This window comes from Acomys minous (genome assembly GCF_964271855.1).
Source record: "Acomys minous genome assembly, chromosome: 16".
NCBI lineage: Eukaryota > Metazoa > Chordata > Mammalia > Rodentia > Muridae > Acomys > Acomys minous.
In genome coordinates, this window is record NC_140498.1 from 6,010,151 (window position 1) to 6,026,312 (window position 16,162).

Sequence of the window (16,162 nt, forward strand, 5' to 3'; positions counted from 1 at the left end):
CCTGGAGCTTTGCCTCTGAGCCTCTGTTCCTGACTCACTGCTCTGAAACAGATATCCAGGCTTTGGGGGCTGGAGCTCGGTCTCTGTGGAGGCACCTGAGGCAAGGCCTGCCCTCTGGCTGCAGGAGAGTGGGGCAGCACAGTGTGACAGCATTCCCAGGTGCTCACTTGCACCCCTGCCCTCTTCCACGGCATTGCAGGTGTGAGGACCTGGAACACATTTACAATCAACTGACAATGATTAAGGCGAGAGGCATGGCCGGACTCCTGGACAGACTTCAGAGCAGCTACCTGCCAGCTTTCAAAGCCATGTTCAGAGACGTGGAAGCAGGTGAGGACCCACAAGTGTTTCCACAAATCTATTTGACTCAAAGTTTTCTTTAGCCCTGTGTCTGCGTCTCTCTTCGTGATGTCAGCATCTTTACATCATTATTACCTTCTTATCGGACACAAGACAGTACCTTGGCAGGAACAGCAAATCTGGAAGCAGCTGTGTTTGTGGGTCAGCGGCTTTGTGGCCTTAGATAAACCTGTAACCTCTCTGTGGTTGGAACCCTGGCTCTGGTTTGCCCACTTCCTTGCCTCCCTCAGGCCTTGTGAGATAGTCTAGATGGAAGAATGTTATTAGCTGCACCATACTGTGAATGCTTGCTGTGACAGAGGTGACATCTCACCTCTGGAGTTCAGGGCCCTCTGCAACATTGGCATCTTGAGAAATCTCCTTTCTGCTTCTAGCGTCATTCTGCCATTTCTGTTCAGATGGGACTGCAATTTCCTGTCCCTCTGAGTGCCAGACAAGATCAGCCTGTCAAAATTGCGTAGCTGGCAAGGACTCTGATGAGACATAGGTGCATTTTTTTTTCCCTCAGGGCTCTCTCTTCCCTCATTGGTGCAGTATGCCTCCGCTTGCCCGTTTCCTACCAACTCTGCTTCTTGTTCTGAGTACTGTTTGTCAAAATGGGCTCTTCAAGGTATTTTCAATTTTGTGTGAATTAAAATTAATCTAAACAGTGATTCACAAGTGCTTTCTTCTCCTCAAACTTCCTTTCGGGACTCTGCTCTATGTATGTCCAAAATATAAACCTAATCGGTGTCCGTTTGTCTGTTAACAAGGGCAGCATCATATCCAGAGCCCACTAGCTGACCTGTCTGTCATCTTAGTCTCTCCTTCTGCCCTTGGGAATAAAAGAGTTAGTGACAGTGTTATCTTTTTCTCTTTTCCTTTCTTTCCTGTTTATCTATGTTGTTGTTCTTGAAATAGCATCTTGCTGTAGAGCTCAGACTGGCCTTGGACTTAAGATGTAGTCCAGGCTGGCCTTGAACTTAAGAGTCTCCTCCTGCAGACTCCTACGTGTTGGAATTAGAGGCAGGAGTTAACATACCCAGCCTCGGGGCTGGGGCTTCTGAAGGGAGCCATACAACAGAGAAGCACTGTCAGAAAAGTCCTGAGCTTCACCTGGTCCCATGAGCCATTGCGGCTGCTCCTGAGCCTTGAGCATGGTGTCTGTTGAAGCTTCAGATCAGTCTTTGCCCAGAGATCTGTGTCCCAGGGGTATTATGCGTGCTCCCAGTTTGCACTTCAGTTGGGGTACACAGGGTTCACCAATGTTTGCATTGCTGTATCATTGTGGACTTGAGAAGCAACTGGGCAAGTGTTTCATAAAATGACTTTAAAAACGCCCTGTTTTGGCAAATGCTACCAGTTTTCTACTTGGAGTTGAAGTAGCTTTCACTTTATATGCAGTCAGCCCTCCACATCTGTGGGTTGGTCTTTATGGAATCAACGGACGATGCTTTTTAATTTTGTCTCGGTTATACACAAACACTACACGTTTTTTACACAAGGGGACTGAGCATGTGTGTTCCTGGGTTTTGGCGGGAAGTCCTGAAACAGATCCTCTCCCTTGCCCTATGGACACCAAGGAACTATTATAATTTTATCTATGTCAAAGTGGGAGTTTTTAGAGAACGACTGGGAGAAACAGTGCGACAATATGCACTGCACAGACACACATATAACATGGGGCAAATGACCAACACTTAGAACTCAGCTAACACAGCAGAAAGCATGAGTATGCTGTGCACTGGTTGGTCCAGACCAGCTTGTTTTATCTTTCATACTTGTAGGTTAGGAAATTCATTGTTCACATGCACTAATGGGTGGGAAGGGTTTGTTTCTTTTGGGAAGCTTTAAAAAAAACAACAAAAAAAACCTTTCTTCCCAACTGAGTGTATACTGGGAGCGAGAACTGAAGGAACAGTGTTATGGTAGCATCAGACATACAGTACAGCAACGGCAGAAGTCCTTTCAGTGTGTGATTCAATTCCCATGATGGGAGAAAAAGAAAATTAGATTAGAGGTGTTAAGGAGACCCTTGGTCAGGAATTTGGCAGAGTCTGGAAGAATAAAAGATTTTAAAGGCTATTGACTGGGTTTTTAGCAGTTCTAATCTGATTGCAGAACATCTGGCTCTCCATATCCTGAGTAGATACGGTGGGTGCGCTATTCTTATTGGTCAGCGCCGGACAGTTCATTGGCTTTGTAGGGACTAAAGACAGGTGGAGGAAAAGGAGTGTCTGTGAGTGTGAGCGCAGACAAGAGAGCCAAGGATGCAAGGCAGGAGCAAATATGATTGGAAATCGAATTGACTAGAAGTTGAAACAGGAAGTGGAATTGACTGTCCCCTTGGAGGCGAGAATGTCTAGCTAGGGGGTTTTCTTCCTGGTCATTAGCGAGAAAGATTGACACAGAACAACCTGGTTTCCAGTTTCTCGGTGTGTCCATATTGCCCTAGCAGCCACCACAAACTGGGCCATGTAGTTGACACCATTTTGGGGGCTGAGATGATCAAGACTGTGACCACGGAGTTCAGTTGTCTAGTGAGGGTTGCTCTCTTCCTGCAAGATGGCACTCGGTTGCTGCATTCTCTGTGGAAAGGTGAGGAAGTGCTGAGTCTTCGTTTGGAAGTGGAAGACAAGCTACCAGAACACTACACGAAGCCTTTAATCCTAGTCACAAAGGAGGAGACCCCATGGCCTAACCACCTTTGCCAGCCCCTCCAGTTAGCTCCGCCCACTGACCATTAATTTTCAACATGCGATTTTGCGGGGGAGCGGAGGAGGGAGAGAGGGAAGGGTACAATGAAGCCACAGCCCTAACCAGAGATGTTTCCTAGGTAGACTAACTGAGAAAGAAGGCATAGCCCTGTGCTGCCCTGGAGCCATGGAGCACAGCCCCGCTCTTCTATGCTTCCCTCTTAATTTCCCACCCCTACTCCCCAAGAAGCACTCAGATAAGGTAAACCAGTAGCTTGAAACTGGACATAGTGGATATATTGTGAATATATGTACCAGCAATTAATAAATGGAGACATAAAAGCCTTTCCCCTTATAGTTTGTTATTAAAGGTTTACCAGCAAATGACTACAAATGCCTGTCAAAGTTTAAATAAATAAGTACAGTATAACAACATGAAACTATACAAATTCTAAAATAGGCAGGAAGAAAGATGGCTCAGTGGTACAATCACTGTCTCTGCAAGCATGAAAACCTGAGCTCAAGGCCGGGCACCCACATAAATGCTGGCCTTGGATGTGAGAACCTATAAACCCAACACTGTGGGCCAGAAAATACAGAGGCCAGGAGCTTTCAATGCAGCCATCCTAGTTGAAAGGAAAACTTTCAGTCCAGTGAGATAAGTTGTCTCAAGGGGGAAAAGTAGAGATTTATACAGGAGTACATCTGACACATCTGGTCTCTCTTGCATGCAGCTGTGCCTTCACCATACATACATATGCATGCAACACACACACACACACACACACACACACACACACACACACACACACACCACAAAAACATACCAGGACCAGCACAAAACCATACATGTAGAACAGGAGAGCGAAACAGAAAACACAAACATGAGTGCACATAATTACAGCCATCTCATATTGACCAAAGTGCCCAAAATACACACTGGAGGAAAAAAAATATTGTTAACAAATGGTGCTGGAAAACCGGATGTCTACATGTAGGATGAAAGTAGACCCATATCAATTGTTTGGCACAAATATCAACTGCAAATGGGTCAGAGACTGCAGTGTGAAATCTGAAACATTGAACCTGCCAGGAGAAGATGTAAGCTGTACCTTACAGGATAGAGGGGGGCGAAGGGACTTTCTGAGTGGCACTCTATTCACCCAGGAATCAAAGTGACCAGTTAACAAATAGGACCTTGTTAACTGAAAAGCTTCTGTACTGCAAAGAAAACATGCAAGTGATAAGGGAGACCACTGAAGGAGAGTCTTTGTCAATTACACATCCAACTGAGGATTAGTTTTTCAGAATATGCAGAGACCTCAAAAAAAACAAAGACTCTAGAAGCAAACAATCTTATGAATAATGGAGTCCATATCTGAACAGAGGCTCCTCAAAGGGGAAAAATATATATATATTTAAAACTGTTCAACGTCTTTAACAATCAGGGAAATGCAAAATAAAACTGCTTAAAAACCCCATCTCACCTGAGTCAGGGTAGTGAGGATTAACAAAGCAACAAATTCTGACAAGCGTGTGAGGGAAGAGGGTACCTCCCTGCAAACTGTTGCAGCCACTCCAGAGATCAGTATGAGGAACTCTTTAAAAATCTAAAAATAAATAGAGCATATGGCCCAGTCGTACCATTCCTGGCATATGCTCAAAATCCTTGACATCCCGCTCCACAGACACATGCCATGATCGTCACTGCTCTGTTCACAGTAGTCAGGAAATGGAAGCCCCTAAATGTCCTTCAATGGGCGAAAGTGTGGGATACATACACCCTGGGATCCTATTCATCTGTAAAGAAAGTTGACTTGTAAAATTTGAAGGCAATAGTTGGAACTGAAAATTACACTGAGTGAGGTGACCTGGACCCCAAAAGACAAACTCAGCCCGTTCTTTCTCATTGTGGTTCCTAGTACTGATTCTGTAGATGTGAGTATATGACCTGATGAAAGTGCGGAGGCAAGGGGAGCATAAGATGGAAGCCGGGAGGAGGAGAGATATATAATATTAAAAATGTTTGAAAAAGCCATAGGGGAACACCATTTTATGATTGTATATATTATATATTATATATATTATGATTATATATAGAATTATACCATACAAGGTGATAATTCTCCCCACAAAAGCCATAGCTATCGAACAGGCATGAGTTGTTGGTTGGGCTCAAGAAACTCCCTAATCAATATAGGTCATTACCATAACCTTTGGTTGCCTCCCAAAATTTGAAGACCCTATCATTGAAGGCACCATAGTTTGGACAGAGGGCTTGGAAGGATCCAGCTAGGGCTGACCTGTAAGCCTCCTCCCTGAGGACTAGCCATATCTTAAGATGCTGTGTAAGCTGCCATTGGGAGAAGAGCAATCAATAACAGTTCTCTCCACCCTTAAAGGCTAGTAACCATAGCAATGACTGGCCCAACAAGGTACCCCCAGTGATGCAGTAATGGTACCTTTGTCTTGGGGTAGCTGATAAGTGTGTAACTGAATGTAAGACCTGTCCAATGAGGGAAAAAAATCATACCTGGCATTGCAAATCTAAGCAACTACACGTGGCTGGAGAAGTTATAGACTCTAGAGGTTACTTACTATGGCCATACTGCCATTCCCCTAAACTAGCATAATTTCTAACTCTATTCTAAATGCTTATCCATCTATACACAGATGAGTGTAGCTCTCCCAGCCTCATCAAAGAAGTCTCTTTTTACAGCAAAGGGGGAGAACGATCACAGGGACTCGTAGCTGGTCAGAACTCATTGAATAAGTGACCATGGGATGTTCACCCCCCAACTGGTACATAAAACATCACAACCCCTGAAACTGGAAAAGAGAGGGGCTTGGGAAGCTTGTTAAGAGCTATCTAGTGTCTTCTACACATGACAGGGGGCTTTTTACCCATGACACCTCAGCAATATGGTTTACCTAAAGCAGGCCTGGATGATGACATCAGATGACATGCCAATATAGTTGGGTGAAATTTTACAAGGTCCCACCCCCTAGAAGACCTACGGGCAATTAATGGCTGCTTAGAGAGGGAAAGCCTTGTACCTTCTCCAGGTCCAAGGCCTGTGATAGGTTATCTAATCCCAAATGGTCACATATACATAGGAAAAATACCATTGTGTGTGTGTGTGTGTGTGTGTGTGTGTGTGTGTGTGTGTGTGTGTGTGATTTTCTCAAAAATTAAATAAAAGCTTACTTAATGGGTAAGTGAAGCTCAGATAGTGTGAATGCTTGACATGCATGAGGCCTTAGGTTCCACCCCAGCACAACATACACAGAAAATGCACTTTAACAACTACTCTGCATTGTCACTGTAGTCAATATAGTGTCAGAGAGACGATTGACATACACAAGAAAATGTGCACAGCTTATATGCCAACACTGCACCATTTTAAATGAGACTTGAGAATCCTTGTCTTTGGGAATCCAAGTGGGGCTAGCAACTAGTATCCTTTAGAAACTGAGGAACAGATATCTTAAAACAAATCAAAGCAAAACGACAACAACCAAGCATAATTCTAGCTCTATTTGTCTCTCCTTTTTGTGTGAAAAAAAAATTTGAGTTTTAAGGGGCCTCCGAGCAGGGTGACATAAAGAGAAAGCTCCTGTGCCTACACCTCAGCCGCCTCTTCCCTGTGTGTGTGTGTCTCAACCTCAGGTCTCAACAGCAGCTGTGAAGCCAGGGATGGCATTCTTTAGAATGTCTGCTAGATATTAAAGTCCTCTGCCCCAACTCAGTGACTCTAATACACTCTGTCAGCCCCTCCCCCTCAGAGTTACTGCTCTTACCCAAGTACCATGTCATTTGACTGACTTGCTCCCCTTGGGATATAAAGTACAAGCAGCCATATCCGTACATCATGTGTGCCTGGAGCCTCATGGTAACTGAACCAGAGGCTCGTAAGAATTAACGAGAATACCACTCCTGTTGTCCAGGCAAACAAGGCTGGTTAGGTCACACAGTGAGCCTAGCAAAGTACATAGGCCTTATAGGATGCTGTAAGTCTAGTGGTGGAATTCCTGACATGTTAGAGATTACAGCTGAATCAGATATTTTGTTTCCTTTAGGGTAATCATGCAGCCTCATCCATATAGTATGACCTAAGACCATCTGCTCTCATAGGCACCACCAGTTACCTGCCCAGGAGGGAAACATCTGCCGGTGTTCCCTTCAGTCTGGCTTCTTCCATTTCTTTTGGGTTGCTGTGCCTGTGCACGCGTCAGTGTTACCAGCTTGCCCCCACTTCCCTGTCAGTTACAAGATGACTGCTGAAGGCTTCTCCCTTCAAGCTGTGTTCAAGGGGGTGGTAGAATAGTTCTCTGGTTTTGAAAACCAGCAGACTCTGGCCATCCACAACCCATGCCACTCTTCCATTCCCCGTGACTTCTCTTCCACAAGCACTCAGGAAAGTCTCTATTAAACACGCACCAGAGACACAGCAGCTGTTTGTTAACTAAATGCTACAGTCCCTGGTACTGCGCTGTTCTCCAGGAAAATGCTGTTAGCACTGCCTCCTGTTTTCATGAGGACTTGAGATATTGCCTTCCAGATCAGCCCATTGTTAAATGAGGCCAAAGTCATACTGTTGGGAGGTGCCTGGTCAGCGTTTGAAAGCGCACTTTCCTGGCCTTTACGCTTGTCCCATGGGCTGTCTTCATGTCCTCTTCGCGACATCAGCATCAAAGTCATTAGCAGGCATTTATCCAGGGAGATCCCCTAAAATAAGAGCTATAGACTGGGGCTGTGTGCTGGCTGGTTTTATGTCACCCTGACACAAGCTAGAGTCATCAGAGAGGACGTTAGCTTCAGTAGAGAAAATGCCTCCATAAGATCAGACTTTAGACAAGCCTGTAGGACATTTTCTTAGTGATCAATGGTGAAGGATCCAGTTCATTGTGAGTACAGCCAGGCCAGGGATGGTGGTCCTGGGTCCTGTAAGAAAGTGGGCTGAAGAAGCCATGGAGAGCAAGAGTAACCTTCCTCTATGACCTCTTCATCAGCTCCTGCCTCCAGGTTCCTATTTTGCTTGAGTTCCTGTCCTGACTTCCTTTGATGATAAACTATGATGTGGAAAGCTAAGCCGAATAAACCATTTCCTCCCCAAGTTGCTTTGGGCATAGTGTTTCATCACAGCAATGATTGCCCTAACTAAGACAGGCTGGGAGAGCCAGGAAGACGCTCTGATCCAGGACTGTTGTCATAGGGAGCTTCTTAGCCCATCATTGTAGACTTTCCAGAGCGCTTCAGATTTCAGCCTTTGTACAGAAGTGCCAGGAAGCTTTCTGAAACCATGTTCTGGCTATCTTCTCAGGGCAGGAAGAAATCGCAGCCTTGGCTCTGCCAACTCTTTGCTCTCCAGACACCGGGGGCTCCAGGAGGTAGGTGGTGCCCCATCAGGGATAGCTGATATCTCTAATTTCTCCCAGCCCTGACAGAGGCCCAGGACATCCGTGTGCACCTGTTACCTCTCCAGAGACACCTGGACATCCTGGGAAGCATGGAGTTTCCTGAGGTGAAGGGCAGGCTGCGGCCTCTGCTCCATGTGGTCTGTCTGATTTGGGCTACCTGCAAATGGTACCGATCCCCAGGGAGGCTCACAGTGCTGCTCCAGGAAATCTGCAACCTCCTCATCCAGCAGGTGAGCTGATCTGCGCATCCCAGCCTCTCCTCCCCAGGGGCTGGTTGGCACAAAGGCACCCAGAAGAGTAAGATGTGCGGGTTTCCCTAGGCACGGAAGTAATTACAGGTCCCGAAGAATTTTCTCACTTGAATTATACATTTTCACAAGCCAGCAGTTCATAGAGAGGTTTTAAGTACTACTAACTCTGGGGGTGGCCCAGTCTCTCCTTACTTTCTGCCTAAGCCCCGAGTGATGCAAAGGGCAGGCCTGGTAAATTACAACCTCCTTCGAGATCTGTGTGAGGGATACGTATTATGTCACTGGCAGAGCCTAGTAATTAATACAGAAGCCTCTGACATCAAGGGGTTCTGTTTCTGACTTTCTAGATGTGAGCTGTGTGTTCTAGGGCAAGCCACCTACCAGCTCTGTGCCTCATGGTCCTGTTCATAATGGTGCACCAAGAAGGAGCTGTCTTATGGGGGTCATTAGGACACTTCAGTGTAACAATGCCAATGATGTCTGTGCCCCACACATGCTCACAGCTCCTTGCCCGTGAACTGTCAAGATGCTGCTGCTGCTGCTGCTGCTGCTGCTGCTTGGATTACACAGATTAGTCCTCCACTTTTTGTTTCTGGTGGTGGGTTTTTGTTTTTGTTTTGTTTTGTTTGATGACTGAACCCAAGGCCCTTAGCATGTTTGTTTAATCACTATCACTGAGCTACATATTTTTAAATCTTATTTTGAGACAAGGCCTCCTTATATTTCCCAACCTAGCCTTAAGCTAAAACTCGCAACCCTCCTCCCTCACTTTCCCAAGCAGATGGGAGTACAGCTCTGCTTCATAATACTGACTTTCCTACTCCCTTGTAGGGATTCCTGTACTTCTGAAACAGTCTAAATCTTAGAGAGTGTGTCTGTAAGTGGAACGAGAAACCTTGGTTTGGGTCACCTTTACTCCATATTGACTTCTTTTGGCGCCTAAGGACAGTCAACCCTGAGAAAGCAATGAGCAAGCTCACAGAATGGTTCACAGTAACTGGCATTCTCTGCACATGTTGAAGCTACAAAATGGTGTTGCATTTATAATCCTAGTCAGCCATCAGATGAGGGAACAATAGGAGTCTTAGAATTTATTACTTAAAGAAGTTGGTCAAGGTTCAAGGCATTGATTTCTCGATCAGAGCAGCACCCGTATGTAGAGTGTTTGTCTCACAGACCTGCAATTTACCATCACTATTGATGGGGACTTTTAGTTGAAGATAGACAAGACAGAGCATCAGTAGAGAGCGCGGATTAGCTCCCATGCTTTGAAAATCCCAGGCAAGGCTAATGATTTACATTGTACTTTCAGATGATGTCATCCAAACCCAGTACTCTCTGCTGCCCCCTGTGTTGGTGAGAGGGACTGCCCAGTGGCTTAGCTTCCCCGTTCCCAGGTTCAAGTCTCTTGAAGAGAGAGAAATAGTCATGGCCCAGATAATCCTTGCATTCTAAGTAGTGTGCTGCCGAAGCCATTAAGTTATGTTAGGAATCAATATCTGCCCAGGTCCAGCTGGCCCAGCCACGTCCCGTGGTGCCTTCTGGTCTCTGCTCACAGTGTAGTTCCAAAACTGTGTCACTGAAGGAACATACAGACTGCTGGGCTTCAACACCGGCCCAAGATCGCATGTGGAAATGAAAAAACTGGTCAGGGGTTTTTCTGTGTTGTACTTGTGAAAAATATTACACGGGCAATTATCTGGTGCTAAGACAGTGCTGACACAGGGGTTTTCCCGTGCCTGCCACCGTGTTCATGGATAATGATTTATCTCTCTCCCAGGCCTCTAGTTACCTCAGCCCAGAAGACCTCCTGAGAAGTGAGGTGGAAGAAAGTCAGAGAAAACTGCAAGTGGCCTCAGACACCTTACACTTCTTCAGACGGGCATTTCAGGACAGAAGGGAACATCTCCACAGTTACTTCAAAGAGGACTCGGAAGTCAGGGGATGGGACTTCCAGGCGGCTCTGGTGTTTGTGCGACTGGATGGCTTTCTGGGCCGGCTACGCATGGTGGAGGTGAGAATCCTCATCTACCGCAGGCCCCTTCGGTGGCCTGAAAGAGTCATTTGGCTCACAGGTGCAGAGGGATTTAGTCTACGGAGGCAGGGTCAGGGAGAAAACAAGCGCCATCTGTGGCAGCAGCAACACTTGGCGCAGTGATGGTTCAGGGAGTGATGAGACAGAAGGCAGAGAGCCGGGCTGAAACCAGGGCTGAGCTTCAGAGGCCTGCCCCTAGCGGTCAGCTAGGCTCCACCTACTAAAGGCCCCAAAGAATTCTTGCAATCACAGCCTCCTAACACAGCCGCACCACTTGGGGGATCAAGCATCCAAACATGAGAGCCTGTAGGTGACATTTTAGATTCAGTCATCCGCGGTTGACAGGAGGAGTCATAGAAAATTTTTGTTTGTTTGTTTGGTTTTTGTTTTTGATTTTGATTTTGATTTTTGGTTTTTTTGAGATAGGGTCTCTCTGTGTTAGCCTTGGCTGCCCTGGACTCACTTTGTAGACCAGGCTGGCCTCGAACTTACAGCGAGAGATCCGCCTGCCTCTGCCTCCCACGTGCTGGGATTAAAGGCATGCGCCCCGGCTTTTTGAAAATTTGAGTAAATTGTTGTCGTGTGGCTTGATCATTAAGCAGTGGCGGTTCTGTCAGAAGTTGGAAACTCTGGTCATAGGCACTTAGGGAGAAAGCTCTAGAAGTCAGTCTGCTAACTCAGCTTATTTTCAAATAAACTGGGGCTGGAAAGCCCAGTGAACGAAATACACAGCTGTCCATTCTCACAGCCCAGCTGCTTTGAATTTCCTGTTCTTTTTTGGACAGCCCAGTGGCTCTAAATACCTAACGCTGGTGAATCCCTGGGCACAAAAAAAATACATCTGATTCATAATTGTCTCCCTCTGCAAATATTTAAAAATTACTATAAATTTTTGTTTAAGTCCTAGGAAGAAAAATGACATGAAACTTTTCCGTGTGTTTTTAAATCTCAGAATTTAGTGTCTTCCAGCTGTGGGCTTACTTATTGCATTTTGGTGTTTAAAAAATATGTTCTTATATTTAAAAAATATTTTTATCACTTTATTTCTCCTCTTTCCTCCATCCAACCTATCCGAGCTGCTTTTTCTTGAACCCCCTCCCGTGTACCTCCCAAGTCTCAAGATAATAGCACTTTTTATTATTATTGTTAACTTGTGTGTGTGTGTGTGTGTGTGTGTGTGTGTGTGTGTGTGCAGTCATTTCTAGAAGAGATGCACACTTCTGCTATTCTGACTCTTACAGCCTTGCCAGACCCTCTTCCCACATCTTCCCTGAGCAAGAGCTGTGATATAAATGTATCTAGTAGGCATGGGTTCCCCACAATTTGTTGGTCTCTGTATTGTGTCCAGTTGTGGTTTTCTGGGACAGTCTCCACTTGTCGTAAGGAGGAACTTGAGGACATCCGGGTCGAGTCCAATGTTACACCAATAGCTGAGGGCACGGGGAAAGGGCATCCATCAGACCTGTGCTCTGAGCTAATAGTAGCAGAGACTTGGGAGTGAAGAGCGATGTGTTGTGGAAACGCCATAATGAACCTAACAAACTGTTTGATGACAAAGATAAAAGAATAATAGACTAAATCTGTTCATGGCAAAAAAAAAAATTTAAATGCATATTGAAAAAAAAAATCTCCAAGCACTGAGTTAAGTGCTGGCATCCAAAGATGAGTAAAATATAGTTTTGCCTAAAGAACTTTCTAGACACATGGTCATGGCATAGGAGAAGAGAGCTAAATTAGCACAGAACATTGGCACAGGGTAGAAAAGACATCGAATCGGTAAACTTTGCTAAGGTGAATTGAATGTCCTAATAAAAGCGCACGTGGGTTACTGGGAGCAAAAGAGAGGGAGGACCCTAACCCAGGAGAGCTTTGAAAAAATAGCAAAGAGCACAGGAGGAAATCAATTTTGAACTGGAAAAAGAATTCACTGGGGAAAGGCATAAAGGCAGAAAATATGTGAGAGAAAGCCAGAAGCTAGATTTTTATGAAAGGCATACCTTAAAAACCCTTCATCAGAATCAGGGGAGTATTAATAATTGATATGTAGCATCGTCCTAAATGCCTCGTCTTCTCTCTCAGCTGTTTCCGGCACAGCTCTTGCTGCTCAGTCCCCCCTCCCCTCCACCCCGACTCATTATTCAACTCTTTTCCCACATCAACTCCAGGCTGCTGTTTAGCCAAGGTGATGGACACCCTGGCCTCTGGGCTGACCGTGGAGGAATAATTACCTCTGTAGCATTGCAGCAGGCATGTCTGAGGCTCTCCAGCCTTGAAACAAGCTTCCACTGACTGTCTGGGAGGGGTGGTCTTCAGCCCAGTACACACACGCTAATGCTGTGGCCTTATATATAGACAGCTATTGTAACATAAGGGCACCTAATCTGCGGGGGGTATCGGTAAATATTAGCATAGCTGGCCACAGCCTCCCCAGAGCCATTATTTCACAACAGTCCCTTCTCCGCCTTCTTTTTCAGAATCAAAGGCCCAGATGCATTAAAAAGCAGCTGCCCTGGTTTGATTGCAGAGAGCTTGGATGCCCTCTGCCCTCTGTCCCTTGGCTTCTGCCCCCTGAAAAGTTGTCTGTCCTGTGCTCTGGGCTACTTACTCCTTTGTTCCTGGGTACGGCTTCCTCTGTTTCTTCTTCTTCTTCTTCTTCTTTCTTTAATCTCTCCCATGTTGGATCAGATTCAACCCTCCTGCCCTTTTCTGTCTTCTCCTCCCTCCGCCCTCCCCGTCTCTTCCCTCCTCAGCTCAGTGCAGCAGGACAGGGGACTATTGATTGTCTTCTGACATATTTCATGTAGCCCTTTAGTTAACATTCTGAGTTTCACAGTGATCAGTGCCTGTTTGAAATGGGATTAATCTGCCTCTCTCCGGCAGGAATTAGCATGAACTTAATCTTCTTCATCTTCTGTTCTAAGGCGATGTGTGACCGCCATGGTGCTGGCACCTGAGATGAAGAGATAGAAACAGGAAAGTAAACAGAATGTCATTGGTGCATTTAGCTAACCCCCCCCCCCAACTCCCCTCACTCATGCTGTGGGTCAGGTTGCAAGGCACTGGGTTCTAATCTCTGCAGTTCTCCAAGCTGTCTTTCTTTCTTCTAATCTGTGATGTTCATTATCCTTTTTGCTTATCTTGTGCAAGAGAATCTTGTTGGATGGGTGCCTGCTTCCCTGAGGGCTGGTGTGTGCCAAGGAGGGTGTGTGCAGGTGTGGAGCAGCAGCTTCCCAGGACGGCAGGATAACCAGCCTTCCTCCTCATGGTCAATACCACAGGGACTACCAGCATAGAGAAACGATGCATGCGAGAACTTTTCTCGTGTTAGGGTATGCGTCGTTGCAATCCTTTAAAAAAGCTAATCATCAATACCCATCCTTAACAAACAGTTCAAACCAACACGTCAGTTAGTTTATCCATGGTCACCCAGTGCAGAACGTTGAGTTGGGATTTGTTCCCAGGAGCATGTACTCTTTACAGCAAATGTTGACATCTTCCAGGGAGTTGTAAACATCTCTGTTCCCCATTCTCTTTCTTCTTCTTTCCCTTCCTCCCTTTCCCCATCCTTCATTCCATCCCCGCCTTTCTATGTCGAGGGGGCTCAAACTGGCTCTTTGCTTTTATTTCTGCCATTATATAACCTTTTCTACCTTTGCACACCCTGTTTCTTGTTTGTTTGTTTGTTGTTTGTTGTTTTGTTTTTCAAGACAGGGTTTCGCTGTGTAGCCATGGACGCACTTTGTAGACTAGGCTGGCCTTGAACTCGCAGAAATCTGCCTGCCTCTGCTGGGATTACAGGCCAGCTCATGCCCTGTTTTTAACCCTATAGTTTCTAGGTCTTTTAAACTACGGAGGTCCCTCATGTAAAGTTCTAGATCCAGTCCCAAGGAAGGGCTTTATTTGACTTTATGGCTCCACCTAAGGCAGTGGCTCTCAACCTTCCTAATGCTGAGACTCTTTAACACAGTTCCTCATATTGTGGTGACCGCTGATCGTAAAATTATTTTCATTAAGATTTCATAACTGCAATTTTTCTATGTTATGAATCATAATATAAACATCTGTGTTTTCCGATGGTCTTAGGCGACCCCTGTGAAAGGGGTTGGTGACACCCCCCCAAAGAAGTCACAACCCACTCATTGAGAGCCACTGACCTAAGGGTATACCCAAAGTCTACAAAATCCTTGCAGTTTGAACAGTCAAGGAACTGAAGAAAAGCCACCTCCTTGTGCCTCTGGGTTCCCCGACTCCTACTTCCCAGCACCGTACTCCAGCACGGGCACACGCATGCCCACAGTTCCCTTTTCCCACAATATCGCAGCGTATGAGCATCCTTGTTTATGTTTTCTGCCTGCAGCCTCTTCCCTGCAAATGATGCGGGAGCCGCGTGGAGAGAGCCCTCATTTCTTTCATTATAAAATTGCTGTGATTCACTTGGAGACAAAATGATTTCCTGCTGGGGCTTTATGCAGAGTGATTAGCAGGGAGAGAGGTAATAAGCTGACCTGATACACACCACATTTCCTTGTGGCCCCTCTGCCATCCTCAGCCACTTTGCCCAGCCTCTCTTTTCATTCCCAGCCCTAATTGGGCTGGCTTTCCTTTCAGCCCAGCTTGAACATGTGGTCACGTGTGTGAGACCATTAGCTGCATAAGGTTAGTGGCAGTTGAAAGGTAAAGGAAACAGCCTTTTTTTTTTTTCAAATGACCTTTTGAGATTTTCATCTGTGAGTATCTGCTTTGTGCTCTCCCTTAATGAATTCCGAAGACATTTCTTTTAAGCCTGGCTGCGTGACCTCTCCTTCGGGAATGGAGTAGCTGTTGGTGAAGCTCGCCATTGCATCTGGTTCTGCTCCTTCATCTCATGGGCCAGAGCACAAATTGAAACCCATCTCTCCACCTGCCACCACCATTAAATGTTGCATCGTTTTTTTTTTCATAACAATAAGTCCCAATCAGCTCAGTAAGTCTTCTGGGATCCCGGATGGTTTGTGATACCTGCCTGTAAAGGAGCAGCATGGGGTCTCCTGGAGAAACTATTACTTATCCAGAATCTAATGACATCAGGATGGTCATATTTATCACGGTGACACTTTACTGACACCCTACATTGGCCCTTTCTGCAGAACCTCATGGAATGTTAAAAATCACATCACAGGTCCCATCCACAGATTAGGCAAACGAGTCTTAGAATCTCAGTGTTTGGCAGCAAAGAGCAGGACCAGGGTTGTGGGAACATGAATGTCCCAGCTCTTCTACGATGTACATCCTAGCTCCAAGGCTCATACACACATCCTGTACACAGCGCAACGCATTTCATGGTTTCACTACTAGGATTAATAAACATGGCCATTTAAAAAAATATTTAACCTTATTGGTTTAGATTTGCCTTTTCTCTGTCATTGAGGACTTTTAAATGG

At 45.7% G+C, this 16,162-nt stretch overlaps 1 protein-coding gene across 2 annotated transcripts in view; it reads left to right on the forward strand.

Moving 5' to 3' along the window:
* DNAH9 (dynein axonemal heavy chain 9) overlaps positions 1–16,162 on the forward strand; it is a 318,017-nt gene that overhangs the window by 11,512 nt on the left and 290,343 nt on the right. For both annotated transcript variants that reach the window (XM_084761565.1, XM_084761566.1), the window contains exons 4-6: positions 200–330; positions 8,475–8,686; positions 10,488–10,721. In XM_084761565.1, coding sequence (XP_084617691.1) covers positions 200–330; positions 8,475–8,686; positions 10,488–10,721 — 577 coding nt within the window. The remainder of the gene's footprint in view (positions 1–199; positions 331–8,474; positions 8,687–10,487; positions 10,722–16,162) is intronic.